This window comes from Cynocephalus volans, chromosome 3 (assembly GCF_027409185.1).
Source record: "Cynocephalus volans isolate mCynVol1 chromosome 3, mCynVol1.pri, whole genome shotgun sequence".
NCBI classification, from domain to species: Eukaryota; Metazoa; Chordata; class Mammalia; order Dermoptera; family Cynocephalidae; genus Cynocephalus; species Cynocephalus volans.
In genome coordinates, this window is record NC_084462.1 from 182,234,988 (window position 1) to 182,262,985 (window position 27,998).

Genomic DNA, 27,998 nt, shown 5'->3' on the forward strand with positions numbered 1-27,998 from the left:
AGAAAACACGCTCTTTAAAATAAAAAAGAAAAAGTATGTTACCTGCACATACTAAGACATTATTTAGAACTCATCATCTAACAGCTGATTTCCTCATAAAACCCTAACAGACTGAAATGGTGACAGACCACCAATAAATACAGGCAAGGCCCCACTGGGCCCTGCCCTCGGACAGTCCCTGCATGAGCAGAGAGAAAGGAAGCAGTGCCCGCCCACGCCCACCCGCGCCGCCTGGCACGCACCAGAGGCAGGTCCATGAGCACCTGCATGCCGTCGCCTGGGCCCATGTGAGCCACGTGGTTGAAGTTGGTCGGGTTGGATATCATTTTGGATCTCAATTCTGGGTCCCTAAGCATCTCTCTGGGGAAAAGGAAATATTTGGGGGATTCATGAATATGTAAAAATCCTCTTGGTGCTAACCCACTCCCTCCTACAGCGAGGCAAGCCGGGCCTTTGGGCTCCAGCTCCTACCTCCGCTGCTGCAACCTCTCTTCCTCTGGGACCTTGAAGACAAATCGTCTTTTGCTTCTGGTTCGAAGCATCTGCTTCTTGCTGTTGTCACAGGTGTCAGGCACGTTGAGAACTGCTCCTGCAGGAAGAAGAGAGCACACAGTGACTGTGTGTCCTTCTTCAGCTGAGCCAGGGCAATTTGGGCGGGTGCCGCAATCAGACGAGGCCCAGGTCTCCCCCTCCTTCTTTCCACTCCCACGCACTGGGATGTCTCACCCGAGAACTTGCTCTTGAAGTAGATCAAGCGTGGAGGCTCGCAGCCGAGGAGGTTGAGGCTGCCTTCAGAGTTCAGTGGTCTTATCTGTATTGGAAAGCAGGCAGGGTAAGCGAGTGCCCGCGGTGGCCAGGGAGGCCTACCCGCACCAAAGGCCCTGGTCGCCTTACCCTCCGCAGGCCGATGGTCTGCACCCACTCCATGGTGTGCACGTCAAAGACATCGACTCCATACTCGCTGTACACTGTGACGTGGGAGGCACTGCAACCTAGCGCAGATGGAGCAAAGCGCGGTGAGCCCCAGGCAGTGCCGTGGGTCGCGGCCCCAGTCCTGAAGGCCACACCAGGGACCATGACCAAGCGTAAAGGTGGCGCAGCACTGCCACACGTTGGTTCACATCATCAAACACTTCCTCGTGTTCTTGCTCTAGAGCTAAGCTTCATTTCAAAGTGTAAACACACCCAGTCAATCTTCTAAATGCTTCGCCATCACTTCTGTAATGTTTTAAATACCACAGTACAGATGTTAAAAATCAAGTTTGCTTTTTCATTTAGGCTCTCTTACAAGCTATGATTATTGCAAAAGCTTATTAATTCAGCCTGAACACATCTGAAATTCAGGTGGGGGCCGATGATTCAGTACTGTACAATACTGAGGCTAACTCCTTTTACTTACTTGACGGATGGCTGGTACAGGGATACAAACCCTGGGCCTTGGTGCTGTAACACCATGCTCTAACCAACCGAGCTAACTGGCCAGCACTAATTCCTTCTGTTAAGAGATACCAAGAAGTCAGGTTTTGGGTAGGTATTTAAAACCTCCACACAAAAACTACTTCTTAGCCTTGGGACAATGATCTTGCCCATGTGCGCGCCCAGCTAAGGATACCCGGCTTCTCTGTACGGAACTGACCCTGCAGGAACATCTTCAGCACCCCTTCTGCAGTCTGGTCTGAGCACAATGGTAAGTGAGAACCACTCTCCTGCAGTGAGCTCTCAGTCTGTACTGTGTCTTCTTCCCGTGTGCTCTAAGCAATGGCATCTGTTAGGTCATGGAAATCGACCTGAGCACCAGAGGTGAGACTAAGGACTGGTGACCCATCTGGCATTTGAAGTCTAAGGAGATTTTCCCCACATTTAGAACAGCAATTAAACACATCTGAACTATCAAAGGAGTAGTGAACATCCATGTCCCCTTGGTCACTCTGCCACAGATGGCAGGCCACGTGAGATGCACTCATGGTCATCACACGTCTGACCTCACGCTGGTGCGGCCTCTGGGCATCCTTGTAGAATGCAGGGCCTGGAGATGGCAGGCTGTAAAATCCAGCAGAGCTCTGGCTTAGCTCTAGTTCCTGGTTCTTCTCATTTCCAAGGTTAAAAGTTAATCTTTACCATGTCATGCTTTATTAATTGAAAACGCATTTTTAAAAAGCTTCAGCTATGTTTCTATTACAGATGCTAAACAGACTACACAACCAGCCCTCTTCTTTTGAGAATGAAAAAGACAATAAAACAGAGTTTGGGAAGAAGACAAAAGATGCTGGAATTGGTCACCAAACTGTCTCAGAAGTGACATGTTGTTGTTTTTTTTTTTAAAGATGACCAGTTAGGGGATCTTAACCCTTGACTTGGTGTTGTCAGCACCACGCTCACCCAGTGAGCGAACCGGCCATCCTTATACAGGGATCCGAACCACACTCTCCCGAGTGAGCCATGGGCCAGCCCTCAGAAGTGACATTTGTGACAAGCCCCTGAGGCCCTATTTTTGAGTGCCATGTACAGAAGCAGGCCCTGAATTAACTTTCAGAGGACCATTCTTCACATAGGGGGTTTCTGGGGGAAGCTCTTACTTGCTGAATATGTGGGGCTTCAATTGCCAGAAATGAGGAAGAAATCTGATTTGCTGATAAAAATGATAAACCAAGATGTCCTATCTCAAGAAAAATTTAAACTAAAAAGTCATTACAGTGGAAAGAATATGAGCTCTGAGTCTGACAGATCTGATGTGTGACTTATGCAAGTGATATAACCTCTGAGGCCCTTGGTCTCCTCTTCCTAAGATGGGACTGACAATACCTGCCCCGAGAGACAGGAGCGGTAGGTGAAGCCACACACGTGACGTGCTCAGCACAGGGCTTGGAACAAGCAGTTCTCCATCTCAAAAGTTGTTTGATTATTTTTCGCCAACTTTAGAATTGATTTAGCATCTGTATTGTGCCTGGGGGAGAAAAAAGGAGACCCACAGAGGTAAAGAAAGCAGGAGCATCAGGTGTCTGTGCTGGCCATGCGGGGCCAGGACTGTAAAAGCATCACGCTCAGTGACCTGAGTCCTTCTCGACATTAAACTTTGCAAAAAATTAAAGTTCTAGAAAAAACACCCTGTTAAGCAGGAATCCTATATGGTTTTGAACTCTGTACTGGCTGCCCATGAGGATGGAGAGTGGCAGGAAAGAGGCTGGGGCCCCTTCCCACACAGGTCCCAGGTCTGGCCACCACCACCCCCATGCCTGCTGCACCAGCAGCCTCAGAACCGAGCCGCAAGGCAGTGAGCCTGCAAACTGAGGCCGGCAGCTTGCCTCACAGGACTGGGGGTCTGGCTGCGACGCCACCAGCTCGGCAAGGCCAGCAGTGAGGCAGATAGAAGGCTTTAGATTAAGGTAATTAAGGAAAACCATGACCCTCCCACACCCTACGGCCCCCATCTGCTGCTGTACCTGCCAGCTAGTCTCATTATTCCCTGTGGATTTGATGACGCAGGCTCTCCTGATGTATCGCACCGAGGGATTTCCAGGTTTAAGATTTTCTAAGAGCGATCAGACTGTGGAGGTACTGACCCATGGAGTCCAGACCCCAGGCCCAGCTCGCCAAGCTCTCGGGCCTTTATGTTTCCCAAGCCAATCGAGGCTTCTGACTCCCGCCCAGTGTGCTATTCACACAGAAGTCACTTAAACGAGCAAATTAAGTAGCCCAACTGTTTCCCGAACAGCTCCTGCCACTCTCAGGAAATGCTCATCCCAAAAGGACTGTAACCTGGACATCAGAGTTGAGTATTTTCTGGCCACCTTTTTTTTTTTTTTAACCTTTAGCTTTTTCTTACCATGTAAATTTGTGTATTATTATTAGGAATGTCTTCTAAAAAAGAACTAGAACACCACGTCCCTTCTTCCATGACCTAGGCCTCCTGCCTTAGGACACCACGACCATGGCCGGGATTCTCCTGCTGAGGGGCTCCGGAAAAGCCCTCTAGGGAAGAACAAGCCGTCTGTACTCGGGGAGAGAAAGGTGCAGGGCAGTGGGGAGCTTGCTCGTAAGGGGAAGCAGGTCGGCGGCCACCCTGCAAGCCCACCCACCACTGGTCTGAGATGTCATATCCAGACCCCATTCTCTACCTCTCCTGCCATAACTACTCAACTAAGGGAACTGGAAGACAAACCAAAGCAAAATAGAACACATGCTGATTGCTGATGTGAAAAGCAGCAACAGGGATATGGCAACAGAAAAACATATACATACTACAGGCAACAGGAGCCGCAGGCCACATGAGCTCCTGCATGCGTGACCTCCGGCCTTGTGGGTCCACGTACAGTCCCATGTGGCTGAAGCAAAGCAGGTACTCCTCACTTTTGAGCTCCACAGCACAAAGGGCATCAAAAGACTGTTGTGAGAGGAACGTAAGCGAGGGGTCATTGGGATTTACCAGGTTTAGGGACTGCCCATCTCCCTGGATGCTCAACAGAGAGAACCCAGAAGGGTAGCCAACACAGAGCTTGTCCTTGAACACGGCCATCCATTGCACGCTGCCAGGAGCCACAATCTCACTGAACTTTCTGTGGAAAGGTTTAGTTCTCTGGATCTCATAGCAAAGGATCAGCCGTTTCACGGCTACAAACAGGCAGGTGGAAGAGTTCTTCTTCAGCGTCGCAGTCGCTATGAGGTGGCAGCCTTTTGTTTCCGGGAGCTTGATATCAAAGTTCCCTTCAGCTCCATCGAAGGAAGACCAGGGGTAGAGATGGACGTGGTGGTTCCGGCCGCAGAGGAGGACTATGATTTTCTCTTTGGGAGCAAGCTCAATCTGGTACACTTTCTTACAGTCGGCAGCACGGACGATCACTGCGGCAAGGAGGACGAGAGCATGAGGCCGCCAGGCACTGCCCGTGCAATTTGCCCCTCAGCCCCCTTCCCACTGCAGATGGCCAGCTGAGACTGCCCTTACCCACGAGGCTGGTGGCTGGAATGGTCTCTGGAGAACCTGCTGCTAACACGGACACACGGTGGGCGTGGGCCGCGCACAGTGCTCCCGCTCTGAGGCATCCCCTCTCCTTCTCCCTGCGCCTGCTCCGTCTCACATGCACCCTCCACGGACCAGCTGGGAGCCTGGAGACCTACACGTCACTCCCAAGTACAGCATGGCCCTGTGGTGGACCTGGACCTTGTTCCTGCTCACCCCCGAACTAAAGAGCCCTTGGGCTGCATGTGAGGGACAAAGGGCTATCTCCAGCCACATCAGCTCCTCAGACTCACTCTTGGAAAGGGTCCACCTCACACCTGGCTCCCGGGCGCATGCTTCCCCTCCCTGACACCCAACATGCTGAGACACCCCCCAGGCATGTCAGGAAGGGGCTGCTGCTCTCAGAGCCCATGCACAGGGCCAGTTCTGGTCTCTGGCCGTTTCCACTCTCAGGCCCGGGCTGGGAGGGGAGGGCAGCAACGCTTTCACCTCTTTGCTGGGAGGCGTGAAGTGTCAAAGCATGAAGCAAAGGGACCAAGTTGTCCTTAGGTAAAGCCTCAGTGCCTCCAGGAATTAAGGAGCTGTCCCTTCATCTGGGAGGCTTCCCCTGACCTCCTCCTTGACGCTGCCCCCCACCCCCCGTCCTTTCCCTGAAGAGCTCAATGGATGCAGCAGGGAACTCAGCACAGTGTCATGGCTTCTGACGCTGGGCTGTGCGGCACGCTGACTGCTTGCCCGTGCCCAGGTCTAGATACTGGGTGCTCTGAAGCGCCGGCAGACACTCAGCAGACACTGCCCACCACCGGCCTCATCTTCTCCATTGTCTGCCCTTCCCTTCCCTTCATTTTTAAAGTTCTCTGACATGGTAACTTAATTTACATCCCCAGTGAATTTGCTTTAACTCTCAGACGTTCCTGCCGCTGCCCCTGGGACACTGCAGGGAGGAGCCAGCCCCCGCTCACTCACCGTCTCGGGTGACTTCTATCACATAGAGGCCTTCTTCTAAGCCCACTGCAATCCTGTCTCCATCTGTGGGGAGAACAGCATAGAGGAAATCAGTACTGTGGGCACAGATCATCTGCTTCTTAAAGCAATGGAGAAACTATCTGCACATCCAAATGAACAATCTGGGTTTCAGATTGGGCATCTCAGTGCCATTTGGAATTCCACTTTCTCAGACACGCACCCACGATGGCAGCCGTCAGGACAGCCTTGATGAGGGGCAGCGTGCTGTCGTAGGCCTCCTGCGGAACATGCACGACCTGGTTCTTCAGGCGGTTCTTATGGAGGATGGCCTGCAGTCCTTCTAGAATCCCAACCCACTTCCTCTTTTCGTTCTCATTTTCTGTCAGAATGAGTAGTGAGCTGGTCTTAGAAGGTGCACCTAAGAGAGAGGCCGTCACCTTCATGATAGAAAAAAAAATAGACAAAAACAGAGAAAAGCCATAAGACAACCAAACCACAGCTGACGCCCACACCTCCTGAGCTAGGAAACCACTGTGCACCAGAGGCGATGAACACACGTTTCCTAGAGTACTCTGATCCCAGGGCAGCAGTAGGGCTGGACACCTTGACCTGCACTGGCCAGCAGAGATCACCAGGGGTCCCCAGCTGCGTGTCAGGTGGCCCTTAGCAGTTATAAACACAGCCTGGGCAGTCTCTCCCTGGTCAGATTTTAGTTAATTCTGCTCTTGCCAAAACTGTACTGACTATTTTAAAATTGCTTTGTTCAATAATCTTATAGTTAAAAAGGAGATTCTCAGAACGTGTCCAGGAAAAACAGGATCTCAAACCAAAAAACTCTTGCCTAAATCATGCTTCCCTGTGAGCACCCCCTAAGCACATATTAGGAAACCTGGATTGCTTAAGCTCCTACAAAATAAATGACTGTTGTTTTAAGCACCTGGCGATTTTCTGTACTGCACATAATAGGTTGTTTCTGAACAGAGATGTGATTTAGTAAAAAATAATTACAGATTTAGTTTTGTGATCAATCTAAATTCTACCGTGTTGATAAAAATCCCCAGTGGAGGGGGTTGGGGGGGGGTTCTTTCCCTGATCCACAATCTTCTAGAAGCTTCCTAATGCCAAAACATCTAACACTAATTCAGTGGGGTGGGGGGGTACTCTAATTCGGCCAAAAAATGGTGATGAGTGAAGTCTGCTTATTTTTTCCTGTTTTGCTCCAGTTAGCGGTGGGCACATGCTGGGGAGGGAGGCTGAAGTGGCACGTTTCACACATTCCACTGTGAAGCTGCTGCCAGTGTTGAGAACACTGCCACAGGCCACTGGGACACACAGCAAGCAGACGAGAGTGGAAAGGGAGGGAGGGTGGTGTGGGGAGACAGGTGCCCTGGGAGGCAGCAGGTGAGGAGATAGGGGCACAGGCTGTGCAGGGAGGGTGTGAAGGGTGGGGCGTGTGCACAGGAGCCCAGAGTGAGGCAGCGGGGTGCAGAACGTTCTGGATGTGTGCGAGCACACCGACGTGGCACAATGAAATGCTCAGAAGAATTGTTATGTTTTAACCATGTGATTTTTTTTTTGTGATTGGTCTAAAAAAAAATCGGAAAACTCATACCCTGAATATACACGGAATGTCCCGGCGGGTAGCATGTATGACATCTGAGGCCAGGACTGAGCTCACCGAAAATTCTTCATCTCTGGTGAGAAAGAAAACATTCAGAACATTCAGAATGCTGGGAGAGACATGACCACTGGGCCTGCCTCCACTGTTATGCTATGATTCTCACAAAAAAGGACCCCTCCCCCAGTCTATTTTCTGACTTTGTTTTTGGGTGGCTGGCTAGTATGGGGACCCAAACCCACGACCTTGGTGTTAAGAGGCTGTGCTCTAACCAACTTGCTAACTGGTCAGCTCCCCGGTCTATTTTCTACAAGAGATAGTAGGCCCCTTGCCCCTAACTGCATAAGGAAATGCTCACACTGACAAAACCCACAAACTACTGTGGACTCCTACAGGCATTTCGGTGGGGGGAGGCTGAGAGTAAAACCCATGCCCTAACTCACACTGTTTAAGTGCGTGTCAGATTGTCTGTCACAAATTCTGGATCACTGATCTGGCCTGTGCTTGGCACTCGTGACCACTTTTAAAGCAGAAAAATAAAAGGCACTAAGTATGGAAGTGCTGCCTCCAGTGAGGCCGGCACTGGACCGTGTCCAGCGTGGGCCCTGTTCTGCCTTCACACGGTGCCTGTGACTCGAGCTCATGCCAACCTTTTGTCCACCAGTGGCTCTTCACAACAGGCAAAGGCACACCTGTGCACAGCGAGGGATGAGCTGGCGCCCATGGGCTGGGGACATGGAAGTGGAGGACACTCTGCAGTGATTCTGATATGCCCTCACTCCCGCAGCCGTCCTTGAGAGTACCTGCTGCAGCACCCCTTCCCCAAGAACCAATGCTGGAGACTGAGTCTCCAGGCCAGGCCCAAGCCCAGAGCAGGTGGCAATTACATCATGACGACACGTGCAGCAGGTGCTGTCCCGTGAGGCACTGGGGTGAGGATGATGGCGTATGGGCACCCCAGACTGCATGCAGTACACGGCAGCTCTGCCTGCCAGGCCTCCTGTGGCCTGTGCAGTTCTTCTCTGGGCTGTTTCTGCCTGTTCCCGGACATGCAGTTTTCTTATGTTATAGGCCTGTCTGGCAAGTTTTTCAATGAAAAAATATGCAGAGCAGGAAGTTCTGCATGTACTTTAAGTAATAACTAAGCTTTCACCCATTTTTGGAACTGTACAATAATTAGGGAGGTAAAGGTATAAATGGGTTAAAGATTACCAAGCAATGAACTCTCACCTTGGCTAAATAAGTCAAATAAAAAAATTGCTGAACAAGGACAGTGTTGCACAAAATACAGACCTGAGATCTAAGACCTGGCTGGCAACGACGCCGGGCTGGGTGGATTTTCCTTCAGGAAGATCATACAGAAAGAGCTTACAGTCGCAGACCACTGCATATGCACGCTGCCATCCCTTCTTCACCCCGGTGGGCTTTGGGACCTGCAGATAAGCAGTGACCACATCCCGCTGGGCCAGGGAGGCTGGGCACAACGCATTGGGCCCCCTCAGATTCGTTCATGGTCTCCTTCCAGCTGTGCATGACTGTCCCGGTCACCAGGAACAGCTCCCTGGTGCCCTGCTCTGCTGGGGGCTAGAGCTGTGTCTGGGCCAGAGGGGCCTTGCCTAGGAAGAGTTCTGCGCAGGACAGAGGTGTTGCGTCCCAGGAGCTGCAGCCAGACAGGCACTCAGATGGCCCGAGCACAGCGGGCAAGCACTCAGCTCTGGGGCCCTGGCCTGAAGCCCACTGGCCAAATGCTCAGCCCAGGGGGCAGGGAAGGAATCCCAGATGGATTCTGAGTGTGTTTCTGCGTGGGATCTTCAGGACCCCTGGACCATTCAGAGCAGTGGCCGTGTCAGCCTGACTGCCTTGTTTCCAGGGCCAGTCATTTCCTGCAGCAAAGGACCTGCTTTCAAGAGCAGCTAAGGTGTGGATATTGGTTGTTACGCCTCAAAAACACTGAGAGCGGATGTAACAGAAAAGGAACTAGACTGTGTCAGCTGACAGGCGCCCTCCTACCTTGACGTAACCTTTGTAGGCTGTCCCTATGCCTCTCTGCACGTCCACACCCAGAGGTCTCTTGGACTGCTCAGGAGGTATTGGGCACACCTGCGGAGCACTGTCTTTGCAGGACACGTGGCAAGCGAAGGCGCACACTGGAAAAGAGAAAGAGCAGCGCCCTCAAAGCTTGCTTCCTGCAAAGCAGAAGTAGAACATACACCCCAGAGGAGGCAGCTTAATCATCACCATGTATCACCAAGAAAATCCAGATATCCAAGAAGGTAAAAATCATTTGTAGAACACAATTCATACAAAAATTCAGGGACTTCGGTGCTGAATAAATCTGAACATGCTTTGAGGAGCCCTTACAGGGGACATGGGGACTCAGTAACATGAAAGTGTCATTATGTCACTTGCTTTCTCGTCATCCCTGAAAGCCCGGGCCTCAGCCCACAGGGGCGAGTGTCCAAATCTCCTCGCAGGAGGCAACCTGCCCATGGATTACAGGGCAAAGGTTACAGTAATATGCAGGGACCTGGCAGCCAATCAAAATGCTTATGAGCTGAACTAACAGAAGAAAATGCTTCTGCTGTCACATAAAATGAAAAAAAGCACATAAGCTGACCATCACTAGGTGTGTGTGCTCAGAGCCAGTAAGGTGTGGAGCCAGCCCCAGTACTGTCACTCACCACTGGGTGACCTCAGGCTGGTTACTCATCTATGAAACGGGGGCAATTATAATCACACCCAATGGGCTGAGGGAAGGGGACGGATTGTGTCATCTCATCCCAGCACAGCCAAGGGCACAAGCCAGAATTCTAAAAATACTAACAACTAGAAGCAAAGAGACAAAAGAGCCAGTTATCTCTGGATGATTTGATAATGGAAGACTTTACTGTTCGTCTTCTCTGCTTTTCCTGATTTTCTAGGATGCCCGTGGACGGGACACTTTATCACAATTCTCAGCACAACCCCTGGGTCACCCGTAGCAGCGCACTCTCCCAGTGCAGCAGGGCTCGTTTCAACAAACCTCCACTGAGTATTTATAAAAATACAAACAGACCTGCCCTCAAACAGCTCCCAGGTAAGCCCCCTTCAGGCTGAACGTGTGCGTTCAACTGCTCTCCAGGGCCGTGCACGCTGACCTGGGCGTGTGGCCACACTCACCCTCACAGGCGTAGCCCTGCCGGATCAGCCCAACCATCAGGGAGGTACAGTGGCTGCATGGCGTGGGGCTGGAGAAGGACTTGATGCTGAACTGGTGAGCTTTTGGCTGGAGAGAAGGACAAGAACAACATTGAGGTGACCACAGACTCTGAGAAGAGGTGACCTATGAACTTCTCGGGCATCATCCTGAAAAGCTGAACATGTGTAATTTCTCTTCTAGGTGTGCGTGTCCCAACAGGGCCTAACAAAGGGTATGGTTAAAACACCTAAGGAGCTTGAGCCAGAAAATAAATCAGCATGTGCTTCCTGCAGTGCGTCTTGCTACCAAAAGAGGTCTCTGGGCCAGAGCTGTGGTGGCACAGCTGATGCTACTTCTGGCCAAACTCCTACTCTTAGAGGAAGGACCAGCCCCAGCTGGTTCTTGGGGGCTGGCCTACGCCCCGTTTTGGATTGGGCTATCACCCACAGCAGCCCTTGCATGTGTGACCAAGAGTCATGTAAGAAACGCAGCAGCCCTGTTCACAATAACAAAAGCCGGGAGAGACCCACTGTCCTTTGTTGGGAGAATGAACACGTGATGATGCAATCGACAAAGAGGCTGAATAAAAGGTGCAGACTACATGGGAAAGCGTGCTTCTACAGCTCCAACAAAGCACACGCAAAGATGACAGATTACTTAGCGGCCATGGGAAGAGGCTGGAGGAGGTCAGGGAGGCCGTGGCTCAGTCACGACAGCGAGTAATACATGACACTCCCCAAAGATGCTTCTGGCATCAAATGGGTCTAGAGAATAAACAACCTCTCAACCTGGTCCCTGATCTACAAGAGTCGAAGTCCAAAAGCCAAACCATTAATTAGTCTCAAACAGTTTCTTATCCTGAGCTGGCAGGGCTGCTGTAAACAGGGGCCACATTCATGTTAACAATGACAACAAAGTCCACCCTCAGCACACAGGCTAAATGCTTGCACAGCTTGACACTTATGGCCTTGTCACAGTGGGAGAGTCTGTGATCTGTGTTGATGTTTACACCAAAGAAAAAGGGGATCTTGCAGAATAACCCAAGGCCAGTGCAAGCAGTAAGGCAAACTTGTATGTACTGACGTGCATGGCTCTCTGTGACGAAAAAGACAAGGTTCAAAACCACAATTGTGTACTTTCACTTATGCAGGGGAAAAATTCCTACCCACAAGCCATGTGGTTCTGTTCTGTGAGGTTCTCTAAGTGCAGACAGATACATGAAAATAAATGTGGAGAAGGAACTTGATAGATACACAACAGTGTTATCACTGGAGGAGGGAATATGGTTCTGGAGTGAGGAAAAGGGAATCGAGAGATTGAAACTAAATGCATTTTTATAGCACTGGTATAATTAAGAAAACATGGGGTCCAGAGAGCTTCCTGGACTGTACACTATTCTGGAGAAATCCGTAACAGAACACGAGGGTCTTATTATTTGTGTGTACAAAAGTGGTTAAGTCCATTTTACTGACACAAAAATTATCTTCCAAAACTAAGAAGGTGTCCTGAGGGAAAAAAAGGCCCCCTACCTTGGGTCCAGCCAGAGCAAGGGCCTGTGTCGTGGATGACGGCACAGCAGGAGACCTCTGCGAGGGCCGAGCCATGTCCTGAGAGACAAGCAGGGACAGGTGAGCACCGTCCTGTCTCAGCACTGCTCCTAGATGCCAGACCCCATTTGGGGTGCATTTCTCTCTAAAAGTTATTAACAGTTCTGCATTTTTAATTCACAACATTGTCCAGGCATCTGTCAATGCCTCCCTTATCAAGCTGATGGACCGATGGTAATTTTGGAAATGAGAGGGGGCCCAGGAGCCTGGAAAGAGGCACTGGCTACAAGCCCAATAGGGACCAGGCAAGTTGGCCTTGCGGCTTCTGTTCACCCAGGGCAGCGCATGTCAGGGGACGTGGGTAGCCCCAGGGCTTTCAGAGCATCAACAGGGCAATGCGGTCTTACCTCCTGCTGTTCCGTGCTTGCAGCCACAGAAGTCGATGGGGACACTTCTAGTTTTGGAGTGTGTGTTTCTTGCTCACTAGTCGAGCTAGCCTATGAAGACAGAGACAGAGAAACAGAGGGAATAAGAGGACTTATTCTGCACAATTCAGACTCTACTTACATGTTCTTTATTTAAAAAGCACATTCTATCAGGCACCGAGGTTCCAGGGTTTCTTACTCCTGTCTCCTAGTCACCCCTATGTCTCATCACAGACTCCCACCACACTTACAGCTACCCTGCCTTCCCCGAGGGCCAGTGTCCTTGGCATTGCAAGGCTGGAGTACTGACCATGTGGGCAGGTGGAGTCTGACAAGTCACAGTTATCACCAAAGGCAAGAAGTCATCTGGCCTCACTCACTATCACGAAGCCCTTACCAACACCTTCCCGCTGCCTCCTCTCCTCAGGCCATTTAAGGGGCAGAAACTGGAAAATGTTAACCCTTTGACCTTATTCACCAGTAATTTTATCTAAATCTGGTAGCCTTAAGATCAACTAGCCAAATACTTCTAATGTCACATCAACAGAGGTCCGTGGACCTAAGAACAGAAGCAAGAACTTCTCTGAAAGTTTCATGATGCAGGGAAACAACTCTAACACTGTTTCGTTCTAACTTTTAAAAAAAATCAATTTCACAATGATCTACTTGAAGCTAAAGCTGCATTCCAAAACAACTTTAAAAAAACCCTCTATTTTAATGAGTATTAACGAGACTAATGCTTCATCATCAAAAGCCATTACTATTTGCACAGAGCCACATGTATGCTTAGTAGTGTAAGCACAAATAAACAGGAGGCTAATATGCAGAAGTAGCTGGGTATCTTGCATTCCACATCACAATCCCAATGAACCAAATCAAATAAATACTTTCCAGTAGTTGCAATTAATTAGGCTGCTGAGTGAAGAGCCAGATTCAGATGGGATGGTGGTACACACACAACAGGCACAACCGTGTGCCGCAACGTCTGAACTTGTAAGCCAGTCCACGAGGGAAGGCTAGACCCAGGAGCTAATTATCAAAGCTCAAAAACGTAAGCAAATTTCTCCCATAAATAAGGTATGTTAAATGAGTAAGAGTTCCATCTTTAGATAAGTGAGAAGCAAAAGAAAGTTAACCAATTTAATCTGAGCTATGTAAAAGTCCGACTAGTTTCACCAGTTGGTTAATTAGTCAAAAGGATGTAAATTAAGAAGAGAATTTAGAACACCACTCGCTAAGGGAGGGAAAGCCATGGGAAGCTAGCGTTGGCATAACTTCCTCCCAAAAGGCTAGCAGAGAAGACACAGATGAGGAAAGAGACTCCTTGGCGGTCACAGACAGAAGGAACAAAAAGGGTCATTTCCCACCCAGCAAACACTGGCTCAAACATACACCGACTTGATCTTGCCGGCAAAGCATTTCTAGCATTAAAGCAACACGTTAAACGTGGGCAAAGTGGAATGGAAGCTTCTCAAAGATGATTTTTAGAGTCTGGAAACACCTCCTAACATAGACTGAGACCCTCACCCAGGGATTTTTCTTTTACGAGCAGACGCTCTTCCCACTTTCACCGCAAAGGAAGCCCAAGTGGCAGACGTGTGGGCTGCAGAGAGTAGGCGTGACAGTTACACCCTCCATCTCCACGTTAAACTCTGGGGGCTGCTGTCCACAGCTGTGATGCCTTCAGCGCTGGCTGAAAACCACCTGCCAGTCAATTCTCTACTCTGTCCACCAATTTCACAGAAAAGCTGCCACTTTCCCGGCCACCTCCATCCTGTGAAAAACCACTGTCTTCAGCTCTGTGGCATCTTTACTCATTCCTCACTACAGTGATTCCAGCACCACAGTGGTGGGAAAATGTACATGCTCATGCAGCGGCAGGTTCATCAAAGAACTGGTGAGCAACTGCTGGTTAAATACATTTGCTTCTTAAAAACTGAGGACTTTACGGAAAAGACAAGCATTGCCGATTTGACTTAAAAAACAAAACCAAAACCCCCCCAAACAAGTGTTTCAATAGGTGCAGGTGAACAGGTGTGTGCCCAGAACGGCCTTTGGCAATACAATCTGCACGGACTTTGTAGTAACGGACCCAGGCCAGGACAGCTGGTACGCACCAACTCTGGGGGAAGGTTGCTGGTGGACGGACCCCCAGGGCCACCTGTTGACTGCTCCCACTTACAGAGGGGCAACTCCCACAGACGCCACAACTTAACCCTCACACCTGGCATCACCAATCCTGGGTAAGCTGACCTTCATGTATGGGAAGCGTACAACATCTGGGTAGAATTCATGCCAAAATATTCAACCCACATCTAGTCAAGAGAAAATATCAGACAATTCCAGAGTGTAGGACATTCTATAAGACAAGTGGTCTGGACACTACAAAAATATCAATGTCATAAAAGGGGAGAAAAGATAGAGCCCTGTCCAGAAGAAAGGAAACAAAACAGACATGGTGACTAAATGTGATTCATGAGTTACAGTTGGATCCTGAACTGAAGAGGAAAAACCAGGTATAAATGACATAATTGGGACAACAAGGGAAATCTGGATATGAACTGTACTACGGCATCAGTGCAAAATAGCTTACATATGACAATGACATTGTGGTTATGTAGGAGAACATCCTCAATCTTAGGAAAACAAATACTCAAGTATTCTGAGATCACTGGTGCCTGCAAGTCACTTTCACACAGTTCAGGGGGAAAAGTCTGTATGTATGTGGTGAGAGAATGAAAAGTAGCAAAACACTAGGTGAGGGATATATATAAAAGGGAACTTCAAAAAGTTCATGGAAAGGTTCATACTATCAGTTAATTCTATTTTTCCACGAACTTTTTTTTTTAACATGATCATTTTAATACCAGAAGTGCCAGACCAGTCAACAAGGAGAACAGACCATACACAAATGCCCGCACCCACTACACGGACGGCAGGTCCGCCACAGCTCTGGGCACGTGTGCATTTCCCATGCAAATTGACAGATCGAGAGCACATAAATACCACAAGAGAGCCAGGCTTGGAGGGTCACAGGCCATGAGGGGACCACGCTTCAAAGGCAATTGGAGGCATTAAATACGGGACCTACGTGTTACATTTCACTGCACCATACATATTATATATTAAAATAAAGGAGACCACAGTATGTATATGTGCAAACAGCTTTGGTCAGAGAAAATGAACAAGGGAGGTAAAACTGTGCATGGGAGGGGCTTGCCTGTTTACACTCCCTCCACCCTCATCCCCACCTTTCCCACAGTCATTTGGGATCACAGAATAAATCAGCTGGCCCGGGCGCAATCTTGGAAATTCCTGTCTGGTATCCTTGGTGTGGTCCTCTGGGTCCCCTGGGGTAAAAAGGTGCCCTGGAGCCAAGAACACTTGAACCCCGCATGTCATCACATCTCTGGGAGTCGCCCTGGAAAAACAGGGCCAGGAGGGAGGAGAGGAACGTCGCACTGGTCAGGAGGAGGGAGGCGCAGTTGGCTGGGCCAGGCAGGTCACTGTTTTGCCTGGCCCCGCGTCCGGGAGAGCAGGAATGATGGTGGAGGCATCCACCTTTGCAAGCAAAACTTAAACGGCAAGACAAGCCCATGCTTCTCTGCGACTAACCAGCGGCCCTTTCCTTTATAACTGGCCAGCACTGCTGGGGTCGCACTGTAGCAACCGCAAGACAGAGGGGTCGCTCTTGGCACCTTTGGTAAATTCTTCCAAGGACAGTTTGCCGCTGCTGTTCGTGTCCATCTGCCTGAAGATCCGGTCAGTGTGTTTCTCCGGGGTTGACACGTCTTTGGGCATTTTCATCATGGAGCGTACCATCTTGTATACGGCCTGCACCATCCCCAGCATCTCACTGCGGCTGATGTTGCTGTTGCGTCCAGGTCGGACATGCTGTAGGCTCACTTGAGCTTCTGCTCCAGCTTGCCCCATGGGGTTTTGCTCAGCGTGATGAACTCCCAGAAGCTGATGGTGGTGCCATCGCCACTGGTGTCAAAGGCGCAGAAGATGTGCTCAGCAAACTTGGGGGAATTGCCGTATGGGAGGAAGTTGGCGTAGATCTTCTTGAACTCGTCCACAGTCAGGTGGCTGGTGGGGCAGTCCTTGAGGAAGCCCGTGTAGCACTCCTGCAGCTCATGGTCAGTGAACTCCGTGTTCTCCCGCAGGTCCTACAGCACCTCGGGCCGCAGCTTGCTGTTCTGCTTGCCCATGGCGGCTGGCAGTGGCGGCGACTACATCCGAGGCCAAGCGGCTGAGATGCAGCAGGGGTCAGAACCTCTGGGGCTGGTTCCACGTCCTTGACCGGGCTGCTTACACCATGCCCCAGCTCCAGAGCAGGATGCCATCCTCTGGCTTCCCGAGCTCAACTTCAGTGCTGGAGGTGGCTGTGGAGGCCCAGGGACAAGCTCTGAGGCTGGGAGGGGTGGCTAGGAGCAGCACAGGCCTCTGTGTGCCCGCAGCCGCCTCACCGGCCCTGCACTCATCGCTGCCCAGAAAGGCAAAGGAAAGCTCCCAGGCAGGGAGGGAGCAAGGCGGAGGCACCCACTGGTCTGCTTATCTGCCACCGCTGCGGCCCGCCTCCACGAACTTTTTGAAGTACGCTCGTACATGTTCATTGTACTGTTCTTTCAACTTTCCTGTAGGGTCGAGATTTTCTAAATAAAAGTCTGGGAAACCACACTAACAAACACCTCATCAGAAGTTCCACTAATGACACGTGCTTTCATCATTCCAACTTCTGGGCTTGCTTCAAGTGGCTGCTAGTCAGGGTCCATCCTTACTGTTTCAGAAAAAGAGAGAAAGACTTTGCTGCCTCCGTGCAGTGCCACTGAGAACTTGCAGCACAGAAAGGGAGGAAGGGGATGTACTCTGTACTCCACAGCTGCTTGCTAAGCAGGCGACCAGCTCCTCCCTGGGGAGCCTGCGTGGGGCGCTCCTGTGACGGCTCAGCCAGGTAGGTGTGCCGTGTGGAGCTCCAACACGAGGGTCTTGGCAAAGGGCTCAGTGCTGAACTGACTGCCTTTCCCACCAATCACGCCACACAGGAGACATGAAATGCTGACACGACTAAATTATTCTTATTGGCTGCAGTGTGAGAATTTGTGTTTTAAAAAACTACCTGAAATACTACGCAGAGGCCAGTGCAGATTTCTCCCCTGAAGACGCTGAGCACTTTCTTAATCAATTCCCACTTAATGTGAGTTGAGAAAGCTTCTCTGAGAGCAGTTCAAATACCTTAATGGTCTCTAACATTATACACTTAACATCCCGGGCTCACTTACATGTTCCGCGCAACTGTGAGATGAATGTCAAATGGCAATTTACCATTGTGTTTGTGGCCTCATGGGCAGTCAAATCACATTACACTATTTCTAACTTATCATAAGTTCATTTGTCACTTTTAAAAAATAATTACTTACTCTAAATGTCAGATCATGTGCAAGAGGTGCAGCATTGAAATAGTCAAAAATAGAATCCTGAAAATCTGGAAGTTTGAGCCCTGTGAGAAAGAAATAAAGAATAGTCAAGGTAAGAAATTTAAAAGACTATACCTTATTTTTAAATAGGAAAACTCAATGTCATCAAAATGTCAATTCTCCCTAAGTTAACTGATAAATTTGAATTAATTCAGTAAAAACAGCACAAGGCTTTTCCCCAGAGCTGAACAAGACAATCAAAAACGTCATTTGGAAGAGTGGGTTGGGGTGGAGGTAGAAACAGACCTTTCAGATACTAAAGAGATTCACTAAAGCCTCTATTATTAGAATCCAGTGGTTCTTGTGCATGAACAATGGAACAGGGTAGAACATCCAGAAACAGACCCAAGTGCCCATGGCAATCTCATGTAAGAGCCACAGTGTGAATCAGGAGGAGGAAGAACTTTTTAATTACTTTAAAAAATAGAGACTCCTTTGAAAAACTGAGTTGAGAATATTTTCCTAACTATGATTCAAAAAATGGAAAAGACTGATAAATCTGACACACACACACACACACACACACACACACACACACACACACACACACACACACACACACACACACTTTTGCTTGGCAAAAAAAAAAAGTCATAAGCAAAGTTAAAAGACAAAAGACAAACTAGGGGAAATACTTGCAATTTACATCACAAATAATGGCTCTAAATCCTCAGTATGTAAAAAGCCTCTAAAAATGAAGATGACAACAACCTGAATTTTTTAAAACGGGAAAAAGATACAAATATATAATTCGCAGAATGAAAACAAATGGTCGTTAAACATATGAAAAGACGCTCCCTCTTACTTATGAGAAAAATGCAAATTAAACCTATATTGAGATGCTATTTCTCACCTATTCAGAGTGGCAAACGTCTAAAAGTTTGAAATCCTACTTTATGGGTAGGCTGTACATGCACTGTGGCAGGAACACAGGTATACAGCCCTCTGGAGGGGAATCTGTCAGCACCTTCCACAAATGTATGCATGTTTACCTTTTGACCCACAATCCCACTTCTAGAAACTTATCCCAAAAATATACTGAAAAAAATATGAAATGTTTTATGCACACAGCTACTCACTTCAGCACCTTCTATGACAGCAAAAGCTGGAAGCAGCCCAGTGCCCAGCACAGGGGCTGGCATACCCACAGCGATGCCACCGTGGTGCAGCCCTGTCAAGGGCTCAGAATGGCTCCATGTGCCCGGCTCTAGTGGCCTCCCCAACACAGGATGGTGCACAGAGCATGTTGCCTTTTATTTAATCCAGGGGAGACAAATGTATAACCACACCCATGTGTCTGCTGTGTGCTTTCAAGACAAAACAAAGGAAGGGTAAACCAAACACTGTGATTACCTCTGGGGAAGCTATCTTTGAATGTAACATTTCAAAATTTTGACTTTGGAAATATGTAAGTGCTTTGTAAAACTACTAAATCTGAAGAAAAACAAAGGGAACCATTCACTTAAAAAAGGCTTATATTTAAATAATTCAGAACCTTATGATTTTCATTTACCGGTATCTGCTCTAAATTTTTCTTCCAATTTTTTCTTCAAAATTTCCATTTCTTCTAATAATTCTCTGTTTTTGGCTTCAGAATCCTTTAGTTTACTAAAATAAAAAAATAAATAGCTTTAAGTGCACTGAGAAGAGGTCATCCAGGTGCTGATTCTGGGCGTGTCACATGCGTGAGGGCAGGGGATTCTCTCCAGCGCCTGGAACGTGCTGGAACAAAGCAGATGCTCAGCACACACAAAGCCTTTCTACTGAGCACATTAGGAGCAACATAAATATTTCAAAATTATAAACATTCAAACACAAATTTTAATAGTCATGGTTTATCTCATGAAGCCCTAATGGAGTGTCTCACATTCCTAATGTCATTTCCAGGTCAGCACGGGGGAAGACAGGTCCCCTTTGCACACATGGAAAGAGACACTGACACTCCAAAACCACAGACCCCCACTGTTCTTATTACTTCTTGACAACACTAACTGTCCTGCCACCCCAGTAGGCCAGGCACATCTGCACACGCATCTAACCTATTCTTACTAAGCACCTACTAAGTACCAGAAACTTCACACTACTCAGAGCTCTTTCACATCAACCTGACCTACCGCCCTCGCCGTGTGCCTACGACACGGCCAGCAGCACTGTGCCCATTTTCCAGATAAGGACAGGAAGGCCAGCCCGGCGCTTAGCCAGGTCCCACAGGCCCCCAGCTCCCACCGAGAGTCAGAGAGTCAGACCGCATATCCAGCACCTTTCAAAGGAGAGGTTGGTGTCTTTGGCAGTCCTCAGCTCCTCTTGAACAAGCTGCTTGGCGCGGATCTCCGCCTCGAGAGCAGACTGCAATTCCAGCCGGGCGGACATGTCCAGCTTCTGACTGCGGCGAACTTTCCAAAGTGGATCCTTTAGACGTTGGTCAAAATATTAAAAATACATTGTAAGCTACTCATTTGTTAAAAAAATTAATGCTAACAAATAAGTAATTCATCTTTGTCTAATCTCAAATCTTTACTGTTATATTTAAATATCACCCCTCCAGATATTATCAAGGTCCATCAGGCCCAATTTTAATTTTGATATTTTATGACTTTTATTATTTCTTAGAAACCTTAGAAAGTAAATTCAATTTGTTCTCTAGAAGAATAAAACTGATTCTAGAGAGGAATTTCCACATGGGTCCACTGGACACTCTTACAAACCTAAGATACATTATATGGTCTCAGTTATCTTTTTCCCATGTCTTGAGACGTTTTGCTATTTCATCATCTCAGGAATTACGGCCTTACTCGATCCTGCCTGTGATAAAAGGCTAAAACAATGAGAAGAGGGAAGATCATGACACGGCCTGGAAGGAGGACGCAACAGTCAGATAAACCAGCTCGACGGTGCCACTCCTCGCTTTCCTTACTCAGCTGCCCGTGGGTCACATGGACTTTTAAGAAGTAGAAAAGAAGTCTGGAGATGCCAGCTTGATAGACTTTTTTCTAAAGCTTTCATTGAACACAACTGAGAATTTTTCATTTTCCACTCCTAACAGTAAAGAGAAGAAGACTGACAGATGTTTCATAAGTTATCAAAATATCAGAAGTGGAGGGACAGACGGCGGTGGTGTAGCCAGACGCTAATGATGACAGTGGAACTGACAGTGTGAGAGAAATCTCAGTGAGTCTTCACATGGCCACGCACTAAAAGGATTTTCATATATGCATTTATAAGACAGACAGCACGCACTAGGAGAAGTGCTGAGTGAACAAGGGACTTCTAAGGACAAAAAGAAAATGTGCTCTTACTCTCTTTCGGTTAGTCCTTCATCAAACAGGACGGCCTACAAAGTATTTTGCAATAAGAATCTCAACCATCCCAATTCGCTAAAAGGACTTTCATCTTTTATGAGATTTTATGCACAAAATTTATGTAATGCAGTTCATAAGTGCAGGTAAACATGACTGGGAGAAAAGAGAAATGAAAGAAATTTATTAATCATTCTTTGGGGTTTGTTTGTTTCTTCTGCAGCTGGCCGGTATGGGGATCAGAACCCTTGACCTCGGTGTTACCAACACTACGCTCTAACCAAGTTATCTAACCAGTCAGCCCTATTCACTGATCATTCTAATTGGTCTTTAAAAATCTAAAATCTAAAATGAAAATGTTTTCCCATTACCAAGCAAAGAATATGGTTGTATTCTGTTCTTCAACAGAATGATGAGTTGTCAACATTTTGAAAGTCTTGCGTTTGGATGACACAAGTGAGGGAAGAGTGAGAAGTGGTGACGCACCAAAGCCATGCAGGCTGGGCGAGGCTCTGCACCAGTGTTTACAGGGTGCACATGTCCAGGCTCACACATGATGGGAGGTGGATTCAAAGGTGCTCCCTTTTTTGGGTAAATATACCTTCTAACCAAGAAAACGTGATATAAAAATTTGGGTTTACTAAATTTAAGTTCTAGATAAAATTCTATATTATTTTCACTATCCCTCTAATCTTACTTCTATGAACTACTCACAAAATAACTTACACATACATATTTTTTTTAAAGGGCAAATTAGACTCAGAAAAATGGTAGCAAGAAGTACCTGACCCGTGGGGCCACTACCACCCAGGACCAGGACTGGCTGAGACACAAGCTCCACTGAGCCCGATGCCTGCTGTATGCTGGCTAGGAGTTCAAAAATACACAGATCGCCACCTGAATGACGGACAGCCAAACTAACGAAACAAAGCTTCTTGAGGGCAGAATCCAGTCCTGCTAACTTACGACCATGAAAGAGCTTAGTGCTCAATTTTTTGCTAAATGAACAAATGATACCAAAAGAAGCTCTAATCTCCTGATAGCTGACAAAATGCTGGCGTTCCTCAAATTGGAATAATGTTCATTGGTCACACAAAAGCCTCTCCCATCATTGGAGTTACCTAAACCACATTTAAACATCGCATTCATACTTACAATAAGACCATTATTTAATTCTTTAATAACAAATATGCAGGTTTTAGAACAAAACCTACCAGTGTTCTTGATCCCAGACTAGAACTCCTCAAAGTTTCGAGCTCTTCGGTCATCTTAGAAGCAAGAGCTTGAAGGTAACCCCGGGCATCTTTCTCATCACTGACCCTAGTAGAGGGAACAGATGTCCCACCTTATGAAGCACAACCATCAGTGGGAGTAGCCAAAAAAGGTGAACATTTCCCACCCTCCTTGGGAGACAATGCCACAGCACTGCATTAGCCCAAGTGCCAGTCATCTATGACAAGCTGATGCCTTTGTGAGCAGAGGGACAGTAACCAGCTTGCTCTGAATCCCCCTGGGCCCTCATGCAGTCTGTTTCGATAGCTCTCTGCCCATTTCATTGAGAACAAGAGGGGGTGCCCCAAGTCCTGCAGGGGGTTGGTGGTGGTGTTTCCCCACCATTAGTCCCGTGTGATGACCTCTGGATAGAACTGCTGTCCCGGACAGTACAGATTCAGAGAAACAGAGCACAGTGTCAAAGACAGACTCAGACAGATGGGCAGGAGCCAGCGAGAGCCTCTCGGACCGAGCGCCAAGCAGGTTGCAGGTTCCAGGATGCGCTAACCCCGTCCCCTGGAGCACATACCACTGGATGATTTCTGCAATCTGAGCTTCCCAGTGGGCAACTGATTCCTTCTTGGCTGCCAGGTCCTGCAGCTCATCCTCCAGCTGTCTATTTTGAGCTGTGAGTTTATCCACAAAGGAACAAAGCTGAAATTAAACAATTTTACCACACAGCTCGTTAATTTGGCACCCTTTAAGTACAATAGCACTATTATCATTATTTTATTTTTTGGCAGCTGACTGGAATCACGATCTGAACCTTGACGCTGGTATTGCCAACACTGTGCTCTAACCACCTGAGCAACAGGACAGCCCTATAACAGCATTATTAAAAATCTTTGGAGATTTTGAAAGTTTTCTTTGTCACAAGAATTTTCCAAACTAAGTTCATGACACGAACTATCTGGTTATATCTAACTTAAGTCATATTTCAATTCAAATTTAAACCTAAAACTGACAGGGATAGTGACTTCCTGTAATGAGCACCTTTTAACTGAATAAAAACATTCTACTTAAAAGACCAAACATTATTACTTCATCTAAAAGTTAAAATACTTAAAATAGACACCAAACTTCCAAAACTCAAGAAAGAAAAAATGACAGCTTCCACACAAAGTGATAACACATCTGAAGTTACCTTTTCATTTTCAGCAGTTAATTTCTTGTTTTCATCAAAGAGCATTGCTCTTTCCCGTTCGTATTTATCTTTTATTGTACCTACTGCCTCCTCCATCTCATTATGCCTGAGAAGGTGAATAACAGAAGCAGTTTTAAAGGTTTGTAACTGTGCTACTATTTCATATCCATGGGGTGAGTATGAGCTTAGTTTTCTACACTGAAGAAAGAGGTCATGAAAACTTACCGTTCTCGTTTTGACTTCTCTAATTTATCTTTTAACATTAAAATTTCTTTCTGCAGGGCCAGTTGGTGGCTTTCTGAGTCATGCACCTCCTTTTTCACATTTTTCACTTCCAGCACATGGGAGGCCTCACGCCTGACCAATTCCTCTTCATAAAACAAGACTTTCTTCTCCAGCTCCGATTTTATTTTAGAAATCTCTTGCTGATGTTCTAAAGTGGCGCTTGGTCCCCGGCCTCCTTGCTTTGTCTGAAGAGAAAGGTGAAAATACATTAACAAATCTCTATGACCTCCCATTCCCGCGACACGCAGGCACTGGAACACAGCTTCCTCTACCCCCAACAAGAGCTCTGCCAGGGCTGTGCCAGGTGACAGAGCTGACCTGGGTGATGTGCCCCTCCTAACAACTGCAAGGCAGAGTTTAGGGATGACAGTATCTGCCTGGGACCCCAGAGGCTGTCCCACACTCTGTCCTGACCTTGCACTGTTTGTTCATTTGTGCAACAACATTCTACTAGGGCTGACTATGTCAGGCACCTTACTGGTAACTGGGGTGACACCAAGGTCTCTGCTCTCTGACAGCAAAACAACGAGAGGACACATGAGGTAGTGCAATAAAGAATGGGGGTTACATAATGAGGAGCACCCTTGAGGTGGTGACAGAGGATGTCAGATGTCAGGCTAGAGGCAAAGAACAAGGGCCCAGACACAGAGGTGAGAGGCATGTGGTGGGAATGAGCTGGATATGCTTGTGGCACAGAAAGACCAGTGTGGCTGGTGGGGAACTGCAGGGAGAGTGTACATCAGGTGGCAGCGCACGTCAGGCAGGAGGTGGTGAGCTTGGGGAGTGGCAGGAAGCCACAGAGGGCACTGAGGAAGTGATGGCTCTGCTTGCGGCTGGACAAGCTCGCTGTGTGGACAGCAACTGCAGGGGCTGAGAAAGAGACAGGCAGACTTGGTCTCAGGAACACAGAGGACAGGCAAACCTTGCTGCCTGTGGCTGAACCAAGTGGAAGCAAAGGCAATGGAGATAAACAGACACCTTGGGCTGATGTGCTAGAAGAAGGGTTGACAGAATCGTGGAGGAGCGAGGGACACAGAAGACCCGTCATGTCCACTTCACAAAGGAAACCCAGCTCAGAAAAGTAAGGTCACTTGTGAGAGGTCACACTACTCTGACAAGGAGACCCACTGACCCCTTACCCAGGCTTTGCTGCTACAGCCTTCTCTGCTCCCTCCCTCCTGAGTCTCCTTGCTGCTCCCCGGCCCTACAAGCTGGCCCCAGATGGACAACCAGCCAGTCTCTTCCACTGTCAGCAGCAGGTCACGGGCTTTAGAGAGTTTCCAGAACTGGACTCCACTGAGTTTAGAAAACCAGGATATGAAGAAGGTATCAGACGTTAGTTTACTAGGACTTACTATGAACTGCCTGAAACTTCTATGTAAGGAAAGAAAGAAATGAACTTGGTTTTTAAAAATGAAAGCTGTCACAAAGGCAGAGTCATGTGCTCCCACCTCTCCATAGCCCATCTAGAATGGCCTTGTGTGAAGTGCGGCCCGACAAGCACACGTGTAAGACAATTTCCACATGATAGCTCCAGTAAGGATAAAACTCTTTCTCGGTTAAGAGTAAAGACCCTAACCAAGCACTACCTTGAGGGCCTCAAGCTCACTTTCTATTTGCTTGGAGAAGTTCTCGCTGTGCTCGCGAAGCTTGCGCTCCTTTGAGGCCTCAGTGACAGCATCCTTGAGCTGAGCTTCCAGCTACAAAAAGAAGACCCACTTAGTCACACAAAACAAGTACGGCTTCATCAGTTATATCTTTACTCAAAGGACCTCTAAGAGAACAAAACCTTCAAGCATCTTTGTATTTCTTCACCCTTCATCAAATTTTATCACCAGTTAAAGGCTGAGAAATATACTTTAGGGCTTGACTAGAATGACTGGCTAGTGATAAAACCAAGCTTAAATTCTAATTTAAATGGATAATTTGAGAATAAATTTCAAGAAAGAGCACTGATTTGTGAAAACAAGTACTTCTGATATCTGTACGACAGATTCTTTTTTTAATGGAAAACTTCAAACACACATAAAAGAGTGGTACAATGAACCTCCATGTGTCCATCACCCAGATGTGACAGTTGGCAGCATGAGCCAAGCTCGGTTCACCTATATGCCTATACCCAAATCACCTTAAAGCAAATTCCAGACACCAAAACATTTCATCCACAATTGGTAACTTTTGTTTGTTTTGGCTGCTAGTTGGTATAGAAATCGAACCCTGGACTTTGCTATTATCAGCACCATGCTCTAACCAGCTGAGCTAACTGGCCAGCCCTTGAAATAGTATTTTTTTTTTTTTTTTAAAGATGACCAGTAAGGGGATCTTAACCCTTGACTTGGTGTTGTCAGCACCACACTCTCCCAAGTGAGCCACAGGCCGGTCCTGAAATGGTAATTTTTAATTAAGGGTTTCATTAACTTGAGCTGCGGTTGGCTACAACAACAAATATATTTGGGCTGCAAAATAAACTGTGTAAGAAGAAAAAAATAGGTATTTTGAGGCTAAATAACAAAGAGTCCTGAACTGAAAAGGAAGAAGAGCAAGTACTTCCAGGCCTTCTAATTTACAGGGTTTATCAAATAAATTTTAACAGAATTTTAAGTGTTCTTAAAATATGCCACCCATTAACAACAGAACATACAGAATATCTAGGGTAGCAGTTCTTAAAGAAGGCACTGAGAACTCCCAGGATCCCGAGACAAGGCCTTCCTTTTTGACTTTCCTCTCGGTAGGACCCCAGTTTTCTTCATATACTTTGTCCTAAACAGCACATCACAAGACTGAATGTAGAAACAGATATCAGAACCCAGGAGTTTTCTTTTACCCAGATATTAAAGTTTATATGTGAAAAAAAAAAAATGCTATTCTCACTAAATTTTTACAAAAATAGTTACTTTTCATAAAAAATATTTATGTTAACATGTAATGGCTTTATCGTATTGGAAAAAATTCTCAGTTCTAATTTTTACCATGGTACATATAAAGAACATAACCTACATAAATGAAAGCTCTTTGGGGTCCTCAATTAATTCTGAAGCATCTGAAGAAGTGCTGAGACCAAAAAGCTTCAGAGCCGCTGACCTAAGGCAACTGACTTGAAGTATACATACCAGGCTGTGGTGTGTTCTTTTAGTTCCCATCTATGCTGTACGGGCCGCAGGTACTCAAATTCACTTAAGCCATACCTATCACATCTGGATATAAATACCCTCTATTTATTTTAAAAGGGAATTAACATTTTAATTTTAATCTTAAGAAAAATTAGTACTGCAGAAACCTCTTTTAATCATTTCACAAATAGGGCTGGCTGGTTAGCTCAGTTGGTTAGAGTGCAGTGCTGTAACACCAAGGTCAAGGGTTTAGATTTCTGAAGTGGCCAGCAGACAAAAAAATTTTTTTTTTCACAAATAGATATTGAGGGATGAGAACTACAAAATAAATGCTTGGCAGATCAACTTACTTCCCTTCACATAAAATTTAAGATCCACTTTAAAGTAATTTATGTAAACAGCCCAAGTTTTCAAAGACATTTTAATATCATACAAAAGTCCAATCAATATAATCACTGCAATGACTAAAAAGCTACCTCTTTCCTAAACTTCTCTGATTTGCGGATTTCCTGCCGCATCGAGTCCATTTTCTGCATGGCCACCTCCGTCTCCTCTTCTTTGTCCCGGAGCTGCCGGGACAACTTCTGCTTCTGGGAGCGGAGCTCCGCCATGCGCTCGTTGAGCTCTGAGAACTCTTGCAGGGCCAGCTTCCGCTGCTGCTGGGCATCTCTGAGTTCTTTGGCCTGGGATTTCAATCGCTCTGAAGCCTCAACCAATTGCTGAACA

The 27,998-nt window shown here is 47.3% G+C and overlaps 1 protein-coding gene and 1 pseudogene across 1 annotated transcript in view; both read right to left on the minus strand.

Annotated features, from left to right (window-relative positions):
* CDC42BPB (CDC42 binding protein kinase beta) overlaps positions 1 to 27,998 on the minus strand; it is a 114,292-nt gene that overhangs the window by 9,022 nt on the left and 77,272 nt on the right. The window contains 22 exon segments of the mRNA XM_063091851.1: positions 243 to 360; positions 472 to 589; positions 727 to 811; positions 895 to 992; positions 4,240 to 4,836; positions 5,921 to 5,983; positions 6,141 to 6,357; positions 7,533 to 7,614; positions 8,832 to 8,971; positions 9,549 to 9,685; positions 10,698 to 10,803; positions 12,246 to 12,323; positions 12,671 to 12,760; positions 18,109 to 18,188; positions 19,679 to 19,773; positions 20,426 to 20,574; positions 22,676 to 22,781; positions 23,263 to 23,387; positions 23,878 to 23,983; positions 24,103 to 24,347; positions 25,752 to 25,862; positions 27,749 to 27,991. Of these exon segments, the coding sequence (XP_062947921.1) occupies positions 243 to 360; positions 472 to 589; positions 727 to 811; positions 895 to 992; positions 4,240 to 4,836; positions 5,921 to 5,983; positions 6,141 to 6,357; positions 7,533 to 7,614; positions 8,832 to 8,971; positions 9,549 to 9,685; positions 10,698 to 10,803; positions 12,246 to 12,323; positions 12,671 to 12,760; positions 18,109 to 18,188; positions 19,679 to 19,773; positions 20,426 to 20,574; positions 22,676 to 22,781; positions 23,263 to 23,387; positions 23,878 to 23,983; positions 24,103 to 24,347; positions 25,752 to 25,862; positions 27,749 to 27,991 (3,189 nt within the window).
* Positions 16,319 to 16,899, minus strand: LOC134371778 (hippocalcin-like protein 1; annotated as a pseudogene).